This window comes from Stegostoma tigrinum, chromosome 23 (genome assembly GCF_030684315.1).
Source record: "Stegostoma tigrinum isolate sSteTig4 chromosome 23, sSteTig4.hap1, whole genome shotgun sequence".
In the NCBI taxonomy this organism is placed as follows: Eukaryota; Metazoa; Chordata; class Chondrichthyes; order Orectolobiformes; family Stegostomatidae; genus Stegostoma; species Stegostoma tigrinum.
In genome coordinates, this window is record NC_081376.1 from 22,294,641 (window position 1) to 22,307,427 (window position 12,787).

Here is a 12,787-nt window from a genome sequence, read left to right on the forward strand (position 1 = left end):
CAGCAGTCGCTTAAATGTCACTAATGACTCCGCATCCACGACTACCACTGGCAAACTATTCCATGTACTCTCAACTCTCTGGGTGAAGACCTCCCTCTGACGTCTCCTCTATACCTTCCTCCTAACACCTTAAAACTATGACCCCTCGTAGCAGTCAATCCTGCCCTGGGGAAAAGTCTCTGGCTATCAACTCTATCCATGCCTCTCATTACCTTGTACACCTTGATCAGGTCACCTCTCTTCCTCCTCCTCTCCAGAGAGAAAAGTCCGAGCTCAGTCAACCTCTCCTTGTAAGACAAGCCCTCCAGTCCAGGCAGCATCCTGGTAAACCTCCTTTGCACCCTCTCCAAAGCCTCCACATCTTTCCTATAATAGGGCGACTAGAACTGGACACAGTATTCCAAGTGTGGTTTCACCAGGGCTTTGTAGAGCTGCAGCATAACCTCGTGGCTCTTAAACTCGATCCCCCTGTTAATGAAAGCCAAAACACCATATGCTTTCTTAACCACCTTATCCACCTGGGTGGCACCTTTGAGGGAGCTATGCACTTGAACACCAAGATCCTGCTGTTCCTCCACACTGCCGAGAATCCTGCCTTTAATCCTGTATTTAGCAGTTAATTTCAACCTTCCAAAATGCATTACTTCGCATTTATCCAGGTTGAACTCCATCTGCCATTTCTCAGCCCAGCTCTGCGTTCTGTCAATGTCTCACTGAAGCCTGCAATAGCCCTCGATACTATCAACGGCACCTCCAACCTTTGTGTCATCAGCAAACATACTAACCCACCCCATAACCTCCTCATCCAAGTCATTTATAAAAACTACAATGAGCAGAGGCCCTAGAACAGAGCCCTGCCAAATAGAATTGCCAAAATAGTTCATGGATGAGAGAATTTGGTTCTTTGATAACGTTGTAGAAGCTGAGGTGGTTCTTTGGCAAATCTGGCTAAGGGTTGGTCTGATAGAGATTTAAAAATTATTTGTATGTATGTGCAGATAAGAGATAAAAGGTAATCAAGAAAGCTGAAGCCTCAAGGATGAGGTGAACACAGATGCAAGGTTGTTGGGTAAGAGATACAGGAGGGATAGTGGTAGTGATCTAGAACTCATGCCTAATCGTAGAAGAAGAGCTGGTTGATTATGAATGGTATTTCATGTGAGGACTTCAGGAAAGAACACTTGTAGTGTATGATTCTGAAATGGTTCGTATGCAAGTACAGCACAAAATCAAGAAGGCTAATGGGGTACTGTACTTTATTGTGAGGGGAATTGAATATAAGTAAAGATGTTATGGTTTAGCCATACAGGGAATTATGAGAGCACATTTTGAATACTCACTGGGTAGCACTGCTGCCTCACAGCAGCAGGGACCCAGGTTCAATTCCACCCTTGGGCAGCTGTCTGTGTGGCGCTTGCATGTTCTCCCTGTCTGCGTGGGTTTCCTCCGGGTACTCCCACAGTCCAAAGATGTGCAGGTTAGGTGGGTTGGCTAGGCTAAATTGTCCGTAGTGTTCAGGGATTTGCAGCATCCAGAAGATCATCAGACGCCATTTCTGCCACCTCCAGCAAGATGCCACCACAGGACACACATTCCCCTCCCCTCCCTTGTCTGCCCTCCGGACACCCTCGTCCACACTTCCATCGCCTGCAAAACCTCCCCACAGCCATACGACACCTTCCCCCGTAACCGGTGAAGGTACAACACCTGTGCATTTACCTCCTCAGGATTCAATGGCCCAAACATACTTTTCAGGTGAAACAGCACTTCACCTGCACTTCCAAGAATCTAGTCTATTACTTTCACTGCTCACAGTGGGGTCTCCTCTACACTGGGGAAACGAAGCATAGACTTGGCGATCACTTTGCAGAACATCTACATCCTGTTTGCAAAAAAGACCCTGAACTACCTGTTGCCTGCCACTTCAATGCACCAACTTGCTCCCTGGCCGACATCTGTCTCTGGCTTGCTACAGTGTTCCAGTGAAGCCCAACACAAGCTGGAGGAACAACACCTCATACTTTTCGCTTGGGGGCACTACAGCCCTCTGGACTCAATAATTTTAGGACCTCTCCCATGTTGCATTCCCCCTCCCCACACGCCAGGCCTTATTACCACATAGCCTGCCACTACACACCCGCTGTTGTTAGTCACTAATAGTCTCCATTAACAACTACTTGCCCTCCCAGCCTGATTTTTAGCAACTCCTTTGTCTGTCCAACTGTCTTTTCTCTCTCTTTGGGTTCTATCGTTTACTCCCTATCCCACCCACCTCCCTGTTTTCTGCATATAAACTTGCATTTTCCCAGCCACCATCAGTTCTGAGGAAGGGTCACTGGACCCGAAACGTTGACTCTTGTTTTCTCCTGGGGTTTAGAAGAGCGAGGGATAATTGATTGAAATGTATGAGATCTTGAATGGTCTTGACAAAGTGGATGTGGAAAGGAGGTTTCTGTTTGTTGGTCAGCCCAGAACTAGGGGCACTTTTAAATTTAGGGATTGTCTTTTCAGGGCAGAGATTAGTTCTTCTAAGATTCCCCTAGGCAGGTTAATGCTAGGTTGGAAGACTGAGAATGATCATGGGTAGATGGGAATGTGGATTTGAAATAAACATATCAACCATGATCTTATTAAATGGCAGACCAGAGTCAAGGGGCTCAATCATCACCTTTTGCTCTGATTTTGTATGTAACTTGTAGGAGTCAGGGGAATGACACTGGCTGTTTTGTGTAGAGATCTGACATGGACTCAACAGGCCCAGTGGTGGCGGCCTAAACTGTGGTGATGACTGTCTCTGGTTCAGTGATAGGGTGACTAGTGGGTTTCTTATATACATAAATGATCTGGAGGAAGATGTAGATGGTCTGATTAGCAAGTTTGCAGATGACACTAAGATTGGTGAAGTAGCAGATAGTAAAGGGGACTGTCGGAGAATGCACCAAAATATAGATAGATTGGAGAGTTCGGCAGAGAAATGACAGATGGAGTTCAGTCCAGGCAAATGCGAGGTGATGCATTTTGGGAGATCCAGTTCAAGAGCAAACTATACAGTAAATGGAAAAACCCTGAAGAAAATTGTTGCACAGAGAGATCTGGTTGTTCAGGTCTATTGTACCCTGAAGGTGGCAACACAGGTCGGTAGAATGGCCAAGAAGGCATATGGCATGCTTCAATTCATCAGACGGGGTACTGAGTACAAGAGTTGGCAGGTCATGTTGCAGTTGTATAGGACTTTGGTTCGACCACCTTTGGAATACTGCATGCAGTTCTTGTCACCACATTGGAAAGGGTGCAGAGGAGGTTCACCAGGATGGTCTCTGGTATGGAGGGCGCTAGCTATGAAGAGAGGTTGAGTAGATTAGGATTATTTACATTAGAAAGACAGAGGCTGGGGGGGACCTGATTGAGGTCTACAAAATCATGAGAGGTATAGACAGCGTGGATAGCAAGAAGCTTTTTTCCCCCCCAGAGTGGGGAACTCAATTACTAGGGGTCATGATTTCAAAGTGAGGGGAAAAGTTTTAAGGGAGATATGCATGGAAAGTTCTTTACGCAGAGGGTGGTGGATGCCTGGAATGTGTTGCCAGCGGAGGTGGTAGAGGCAGGCACGACAGCGTCATTTAAGATGTATCTAGACAGATACATGAATGGGGAGGGAGCAGAGGGATACAGATCCTTGGAAAATAGGTGACAGGTTTAGACAGAGGATCTGGATCGGCGCAGGCTTGGAGGGCCAAGGGACTGTGCTGTAATTTTCTTTGTTCTTTGTTTTTCTTTAGTTTGGCTTCCAAAATTGTTAACTTCTGCAGTGTCAATTGTATAATTTTTAATTGTTTTTAAACTTTTAATTTCATTGTGCTTTGGGAATTCCTGTGGCTTTTATGGGGCTGTAAGGTCGTCTTTTCATAAGAATGTGATATTGGATAGAGTACATCTTTCCCCCAGGTGCTTGCATCTCGTTCATTAGAAGAGGAATCATTCTTTCGGGGTGACATTTTCTCACATCTTAGTGCAATTTAAAATGTTAATCTTTATCCATAAAGAGCAACGAAACATAATGGCTGTGAAAAATTTTCACTTTGTGTATCAATGTATGGAGGGCAGAACAATCAGATGGATAATTTGCTGAAAATAAAGCAAGCCTGTGAAATAAGACATTTAGTTGTAGGTCAAATGCTACCATTTGAAAAGACTTGAATTGATGCCAATCAGGAAAATGGACTGATGACAGTGGAGGGATTTCTGAATTATGTAGGATTTGGGGGTGTGGTGAAGAAGTAAGAAGTGGATTTGACAGAATACTACTTCCTCTATTTGGGAAGAAAGGACACTAGCAGAGTCAACTATCTTTACGTTGCATTTATAGTGAATTGTGCATTTGTACCTGGAGCACTGTATGAATTGAGTTCCTCTTTTTGTTGGTTCCTATTTTGGGAATTTGAGATGGTTTTCCCAGGATCTACCACCTTCTGGAAAGCTTAAATTCACTGCTTGAATCTTCCACATAGAGTTTCGGCCTGGTGAGCCTTGGAAAGGTTATCAGAACATTGACCCAGAAACTGACCCTTACGTCACTCCTGGCAGTGTGATGACAAGTCTATCAATCTCTACTGCCCGGGATCTTGACCTCCTCAGGGACAGGAACAATGGTAAGTGTCAGCCTTGTGCTCTTTTAGCAGTACGTTATATTTGTGTGAGAATTTACAATGAACTGTTCCAAGGTCCTTCAACAAACTATGACATCAAGCCACTTAAGAAAATGATCTTGATCTTGGTCAAAGTGTTAGGTTTGAAAGTACTTTTTAAAGCAGGAAAGCGAGGTTCAGAATTTGAATGGTGTAACAAGAGAATCCCAGCACTTAAGACCTTGGCTAGAATTAGAGAAGCACATATAACTGACTGTTGTGGGCTAAAGGAGATTCGAGATAGGGTAGGATGAGGTAGTACAGCGATTTGAAAACTAGGTAAACATTTTAAAATCAATATGCTGCTTGATTGGGAGCAAACATAGCGCATGTATAGGGATGGAAGGGGGAAAGAATTTGACGCACACAAAGGCAAAGACAAGAGTTTTTTATGACCTCAAGTTTACAAAGGTTAAAATAAGGGTGTATTGGAATAGTCAAGTTTAGAGTTAATGAAGACATGACAAAAAGCTTCAACACAAATGACATGAGTCAAAGCCAAACTGATGATGTGATCAGAAGCTCACTGTTGAGTCAGATATGACACCAAGGTTGTCAACTGTTTTGGCAGTTACCAGCGAGGAAAGGGATTGGTAACTAGGGAATGATGTTAAAAGCAAAGATTGAAAGCAATGGTTTTAGTTTTTCTAATACCTAATTAGGGGGATATTTTACATAAGTCTTGAATGCCACTTAAGCAGAATGATAAGTGGAGAGGTCGAGAATGATAATGATGTGGTAGAACTGAGTGTCATCAGACTACATTTGAAAACTGACACTCTGCTTTCAGATGGTGTCACCAAGACGTCAGAAATAGGAATAGACTAAGGCTAGATGCTTTGGGCATATCAGAGAGAATAATGCGTGTCTGGAAAGAGAAGCCATTGTAAGTGATACTGACTATGAATAGATAAATTAGAAGGGAGCCAGACAAAAGCAGACCTGCCTCCTAGGGACCCTGGGAGTAGGGAAGTGTTGGAGGATGGTTTGGTCAGCCATTGTAGAGAAGGATGTGGAGGGTTAGTTCATAGTCATAGGAGTCTACAACATAAAGACTGGAGGATGGCTAATGTGGTGCCATTATTTAAAAAAGGTGATAACGAAAAGCCAGGGAACTATAACCCCAGAGCCCGATGTTAGCGGTGGGTAAGCTGTTGGAGGGGATTCTGAGGGACAGGATTTACATGTGTTTGGAAAGGCAAAGACTGATTAGGGTTAGTTCCCATACAAACATGGCTTTGTGTATGGGAAATGATATCTGACAAACCTGATTTAACTTTTGAAGAAGTGGCAGAGCAGTGGACATTGTCTAAATGGACTTCAGTAAGGTGTTTGACAAGATAGATTAGTTAGCAAAGTTAGATCACACGGAATCTAGAGAAGGCTAGCCATGTGGATGCAAAATTGGCTTGAAAGTAGGAGACAGAGGGTGGTGGTGGAGGAGGGTTGTTTTTCAGACTGAAGACCTGTGACCAGCAGTGTGCTGCAAGAATCAGTGCTGGGTCTACTGCTTTTTGTCATTTATTTAAATGATTTGGATGTGAATATAGGAGGAATGGTTAGTAAGTTTACAAATGACACCAAAATTGGTGGTGTAGTGGTCAGTGAAGAAGGTCATCTTGATACAGTTGGACCTAGATCCGATAGACTGAGGAGTTGTAAATGGAGTTTAATTTGGATAAATGTGAGGTGTTGCATTTTGATAAGGCACATCGGGATAATTATTATGCATTTAATGGTGGGATCCTGGGGAGTGTAGCCATTTCTTAATTCCTTGAAGGTGGAGTTGCAGGCAGACAAGTTAGTGAAGAAGGCATTTGAAAGTGCTTGCTGCTGTTGGTCAGTGCATTTGAGTTTAGAAGTTGAAATACCTTGTTGTGACTGTTCATTACTTGGTTAGGCCACTTTGAGTACTGCATTCAATTCTGGTCTCCCTGCTGTGAGGAAAGATGTTGTTAAACTTGAGAGGGTGTGGAAAAGATTTAGGAATGTTGAGGACTGGAGGGTTTGAGGTGTAGGGAGAGGCTGAGTATGCTGGGGCTTTTTTCCCCTGGAGAGTTGGATGCTGAGGTGTGACTTCATAGAGGTTTATAAAATCATGAAGGGCACGGATAGGGTGAATAACCGAGGGTAAGGGAGTCCAAATCTAGAGGGCAGAGGCTTAAGGTGAGAGAGGGATGATTTGAAAAGGACCTGAGGGACAGCGTTTTCATGCAAAGTGTGGTGCGTGTATCGAATGAGTTACCTTGGGTTGGCTGGACATTTGATTTGCAGTGCAGAGTGATGCCAGGTTTCAGTTCTTGCACTAGCTGAGGTTCCCGTGAAGGACTTTCCTCCTCAAGCTCTCTCTGAGGTGTGGTGACCTTAAGTTAAGCCACAACTAGTTGTTTCTGTCGAATGAGAAGTCCACCTTGTGGCCACTGGGACAATGGCAATTTGATCTTTACTTTTTAAAAGGCAAGTGTCCCATATGTTGAGAGCTCCTGAGATGCTGCTTGGCCTGCTGTGTTCATCCAGCTTCACACTTTGTTATCCCATATGTTGCCTCAGCCACTTTTCAAATCTACGTGTCCTACCTTCAGGGACCATTGAACACACACACTAAGGTCCTTGTGGACCTTGCTGCTTCCCAGGGTTCTGTCGTTTGTATATTCCCTTGCCTTGCTTATACTGACCAATTGCATCACCTCACACTAGCCTGAATTGAATTCCATTTTCCACTGATCAGACAATTTGTATCTTTTTGTAATTTAAGGCTACCTTTCTCATCCAGACAGCCCTCCTCCATGCTGCCCCGTTCCCCACCTCTAGACAAAATAAAGATAGCATCTGCCTTGTCCTCACTTTCTGCCCCACCAGCCTCCACATCCAAAGTATCATCCTCAAACACTTCTGCCAGCTCCAGTTAGACCCCACCCCTTGGAACATCTTTCACTCCCCACCCCTTGGACATCTTCCATTCCCCACCCCTTGGAACATCTTCCACTCCCCACCCATCTGTCTTCTGCAAGGACCATTCCCTTCGCCACTCCTTTGTTTGCGCCGCTCTCTCCACGAACTATTCCAACCTGCCCAGTACCTTCCCCTGTAACCATAAAAAATGTAATACCTGCTCACACGTCACCTCCCTCACCTCCATCCAGAGCCCTAAACAGCCCTTCCAAATGAGACAGAACTTCACCTGGATCTCCTCCAACCTAGTCTACTGATGTGGTCTTGTGTACGTTAGTGAGACCAAAGGTAGACTAGGTGACTGTTTCGCCGAGCATCTTCACCTGGCCCATAAGGGCCAACCTAACCACCTGGTCACTGCCCATTTCAACTCCCTGCTCCACTCTCCTTCTGACATGTTCATCCTCTGCTGCTTCCAGTGTCACAGTGGCACTCAACGCAAATCTTCCACCTGGGCCCCCTATAGCCCGGAGGACTTGATATCAGGTTCTCCAATTTCAATTAACTTTCCCATCCATCCCCGACTCCCCTTCCAGCCTGACCACCTCCCTTCCATTCCACCTTCCGAGCCACCAACCTGATTCATTCTTCTCATTGACCAGCCAAATCGTACCTACTACCAATGTCTACTGTCACCACCAGTCTGCCTCCATCCTCTCCCCACTGCCCCCCCCCCCCCAATAATCTGCAGCTCCTCCAAACCCCACATCCAGTTCGTGTTGTACCTGAAACGTTGACTGCTCCTTTCCTTGAGATGTTGCCTGACTTTGTTTTTCCAGCCCCTTGTTTGTCATTACTTGAAAGTTAAGTCAAATTACAAAGAGACCTTGATCAGATAGGTCAGTTGGCTTAGGTAGATGGAATTTAACTTGAATAAATGTAAGGTATTACGTTTTGGTAATGCAAATAAGGACAGAACTTGTGCAATTAATGGTAGGGCCCTGGGTAGTGCTGTTAGAACAGAGACCTAGGGGTTCAGCCACTTAATCGTTCGAAGTTTGCATCACAGGTAGACGTGGTGGTTAAGAAGGTGTTTAGCACGTTTGCCTTCATTGCTCAGAACTTTTGAGTACAGGAGTTGGAATATCGCGTTGAGGTTTACAGGATATTGGTGAGGCCTCTTCTGCAGTACTATGTGCAGTTCTGATCACTTTTGCTATAGAAAGGATATTATTAAATTGGAGATGGTTTAGAAAAGACTTAACAGAATGCCGCTGGGAATGCAAGGTTTGAGTTATAAAAATAGGCTGCAGCTTTTTTCACGGGAGTGCAGGAGGTTAAGGGGTGACTTAGAGGTTTGCAAAATCATGCGGGCCATTGATATGGTGAATAGCAAAACTCTCTCCCTTAGGGTGGGGCAGTTCAAAGCTAGGGGACATATTTTCAATGTGACAAAGATTTATAAGGGACCTGAAGGGCAGTGTTTTCACACAAAGTTCATGTGTGGAAGGAATTGCAAGAGGAGGTGATAGATACAGTTATAGTTCATAAATAGAAAAGGTTTGGAGGGATATGGGCCAAATGCAGATCAGTGAGACTAGTTTAGTTTGGGAATCTGGCTGGCAAGGACTAGTTGGACCAAAGGGTCTGTTTCCATGCAGTACAACTGTGTAACCCCAAATTGAAATCCCCTACTTTCATGTCATATTTTACAATTTTCTGAAGTTTATCTACATATCTGCTCTTCTGTTTCTCTTGGATTGTTAGAGGCCTTATAGTACATTCCTAATAATGTTGTTTGTCCCTGTTTAATGTTTAAGTTCTACCTATATGGATTCATTTGAGGATCCTTCTAAAATGAAGACATAGAGATTAGACTAATTAGATGCTTGTTTTTGACCATAGCAGGCTTGATGTGCCAAAGGGTCTTTACTGTGCTGCAGACCTCTAGCTGGCCTGTCATCTCCCCCCTACTGCTCTAATTGATTCCCTGATGAATATTGTGATACCCCTTCTCTTTTACCTCTTTCCTGCCTCCCCCAAAGACCATATACCTTGGAATATTGAACCAATCCTGCCATGTCCCCTCCCCCAAACATGTCTTAGTGACATCATACTCCCTGTTTTAATTTGTGCCCTCAACTCATCTGCCGTGTTTGTCATATTCCTTACATTTAAATAAATACTATCCAAACTCCTATTTTTCCTGGAGACTCAGGGGTAACCTTTGTTAAGGTTTATAAATTCATGACCGGCATGGATAGGGTAAATAGTTATGGTCTTTTGCCCAGGGTGGGAGAGTCCAAAGCCAGAGGGCATAGGTTTAAGGTGAGAGGGGAAAGATGTAAAAGCAACCTGAGGGGCAACTTTTTCCACACCGAGGGTGATGCGTGTATGGCATGAGCTGCCAGAGGAAGCGGTAGAGGCTACCCCTATTACAGTATTTAAAACTCATCTGGATGGTTATATGAATAGGAAGGGTTTAGAGGGATATGGGTGAAATGTTGTCAGATGAGACTAGATTTATATAAAATATCTGGCTGGCATGGACAAGTTGGACCCAAGGGTCTGTTTCGGTGCTGTATATCTCACTGATTATGACAAACTCCATTGTGCCTTATTTGGCCCATAATGTCATTATTGCTTTCTTTATTCCTTTGCTGTCTCTTCTGATTTTGGCTGTTCATCTCCCTGCTGAACCTTCTCCCTGGATCCCAATCCCCTGCCAAGTTAGATACATGGTGAAGTCAAGGATTTAATTTTGAGAAGGGGTTAATTTGAGGGAGTGAGGGAGAGCGTATGAAGTTGAACAAAAGGTAAATTGTACTCTTAACGAAAGGTAAATTGTATACTTAAATTACTTCAGTGTAAATTGAGTCATGTTGTAGAAACTAATGTAGATTCAAAGAACGCTTACAGTGCAGAAGGAAATTATTTGGCCTGGCTATCTGTAAGAGCAACACACCTTATTAGCAAACATCTTGTTCCACTTAGCTGTAAGTCTCAATGTTTTCTTTCTTAAGATAGATGTCTAATTCGATTTTGAAAGTCACGATTGAATGTAACTTGACCTGAAATTTGTAGTGCTTTCCATATGCTAATTATACACTGCATTACAAATATGTACATTTTTAAAAGTTTAAATTAATTACCTTGGTCGGGATTGATTCTTGTCCTTTTCCATAACTAACTTAAACCTTAATGATACTACGATCGCTGTTTCTTAAATATTATTGACAAATAATCCACGTCATTTCCATAATGCTTTCCAGCAGATGCCGCCTCCATTGATAGTTTGAAAGCACACTTGCATTGGAAATTGTCCTGAATACACCCTAAAATCTCTCGCTCTCTCTGCTGTTTCTACTGTTACCATTCCAATCCATGTTACGGCAATTAGGTGATTATTGTCTTGGAGCTTGACCCTTTCACTATTAGTGTAGTCTGTCTGTTCCAATTCTTTATGCGGCCTTCTATGTCCCTCGCCACCGCCAAGTTAGTTAAAATCCTTCCCACTAGCACCAATAAATAGCTTCATAAGGACATTGGTGCCAACTCTGTTCAGGTGCAAATCATTGGAACTGTATAGATTCCATCTACCCAGAATGCCCCAGGTCCCGGGAATTTGAAGCCATCTCTCCAGCACCATTTCTCAAGGCACAAATTTTAGAACTACTTTATTCTAGTAGCTCTAAATGCACTATAGGATTAGTAGTAATCCAAAGATTGAGCTTTTGAACTACTGCATGCTAACTAGTTTCCTTCCTTGCTCCCCTAAATTCTGCGGGACCTTATTATTCTTCCTACTCGTTGTTACAGATATGGACCCCAAGCAATAGCTATTTACAGATGCATGCATAGAAACACCTGTGTGTGCGCATACCCCAAACACAATCTCCTCCCTGCCCCCCATTTACCACATCTGAGTGGACAGCGAGGTACTTGTATAAGGAAAAGAGGGAATTGAGAAATGTCATAGCAAACGGGAACTCTGGATGTATTCTTGATATGAACAAAGGGAGGGGTCGTTCTTGAATAAGAGCATTTGTACTTTTTTTTGGAGGGGGTGGTGTGAAGGGTGTGGGAATTGTTTGCTGTTTTAAAAGTCTCAATGTTTTTTATTTTACTGAACCAACCTATTTCATTTAACATTAAGAAATCATAGGTTAGTTTTTTTAAAAGTTTGTTTCCTGGTTGAAATAATTTGTCATACACCTCCCAGCAAGCCATTGATGCATCACCTTTGTTTATATTCAATAGGGTCGTCCTCATCTATGAACACCACGCTGCCTTCAACTAGTGCCTGGTCCCTTGTTGGTGCCTCCAGCTACAACAGTTCCCTTAGCAGTACAGCACAAAGCACTCCAGGTAGGAAGATTTGTACAAGGCCTGCTTTTAAACCTTACAGAAATCTCTCTCTGATCAAGTCACTATGCAAAGCCTGCAAATGCACAGGCTGCAGATAAGATATAGATTGTCGCTGTAGCTAAGACATTTCTTTTAACATTTTTAATGGCTGGATTTTCATAAATCAACACGCCCTTCCTCTTGATTTCCTCCTTAGCATGGCCTACAATTTGACAGTGGATGGAAACATTATCACGAGGTTGCTGCTGCCTAGGAACCACCAAGAGGTGGCAAGGGTCTGTCCCAAAATGACGCTTTCTTCTTCACAGAATCACCAGTCTTTCCCCTAATTGCTCAATGTGTTTGAGGGACTGTTCACAGTCGATTGCAACCAACATCCATTCCTCACTGTGCAATTATTTGGGGGAATGCATTTGGAAGTTGGTATTGAATTCTAAATTTAAAAAGCTGAGGAATTGTAAATTGGTAAGTTCCACATGGCAGTAATAGATGTACATTGAAAGATTTAATAATTAAATGCTAACCTTATTTATCCTTTCAAATTTCAGCCAGAATTGGTGACCCCAAATCCACTTGGTCTCCTGGTCCAGTTACCAACGCTTCCCTTGCTCATGAGCTGTGGAAAGTCCCCCTGCCACCCAAAAACACTACTGCTCCATCCCGTCCACCACCAGGGTTGACCAATCAGAAGCCTTCGTCCTCATGGGGAAATAGCTCGCTGCGTGTGGGTGGAGGATGGGGGACTTCAGAGTCCAGATACAATCCTGGTAAGAGGGTGTGGAGCATAGCGTTTCTCTTCCACTGCAGTAAGTGAAATAAAGAATTGGCTGCAATTCAAATTA

The 12,787-nt window shown here is 43.6% G+C and overlaps 1 protein-coding gene across 11 annotated transcripts in view; it reads left to right on the forward strand.

Moving 5' to 3' along the window:
* The window catches only part of LOC125462131 (trinucleotide repeat-containing gene 6A protein-like), a 231,933-nt gene that overhangs the window by 209,547 nt on the left and 9,599 nt on the right, over nucleotides 1-12,787 (forward strand). For all 11 annotated transcript variants that reach the window (XM_048551711.2, XM_048551709.1, XM_048551715.1 and 8 more), the window contains 3 exons: nucleotides 4,509-4,649; nucleotides 11,838-11,945; nucleotides 12,494-12,712. In XM_048551711.2, the coding sequence (XP_048407668.1) occupies nucleotides 4,509-4,649; nucleotides 11,838-11,945; nucleotides 12,494-12,712 (468 nt within the window). The remainder of the gene's footprint in view (nucleotides 1-4,508; nucleotides 4,650-11,837; nucleotides 11,946-12,493; nucleotides 12,713-12,787) is intronic.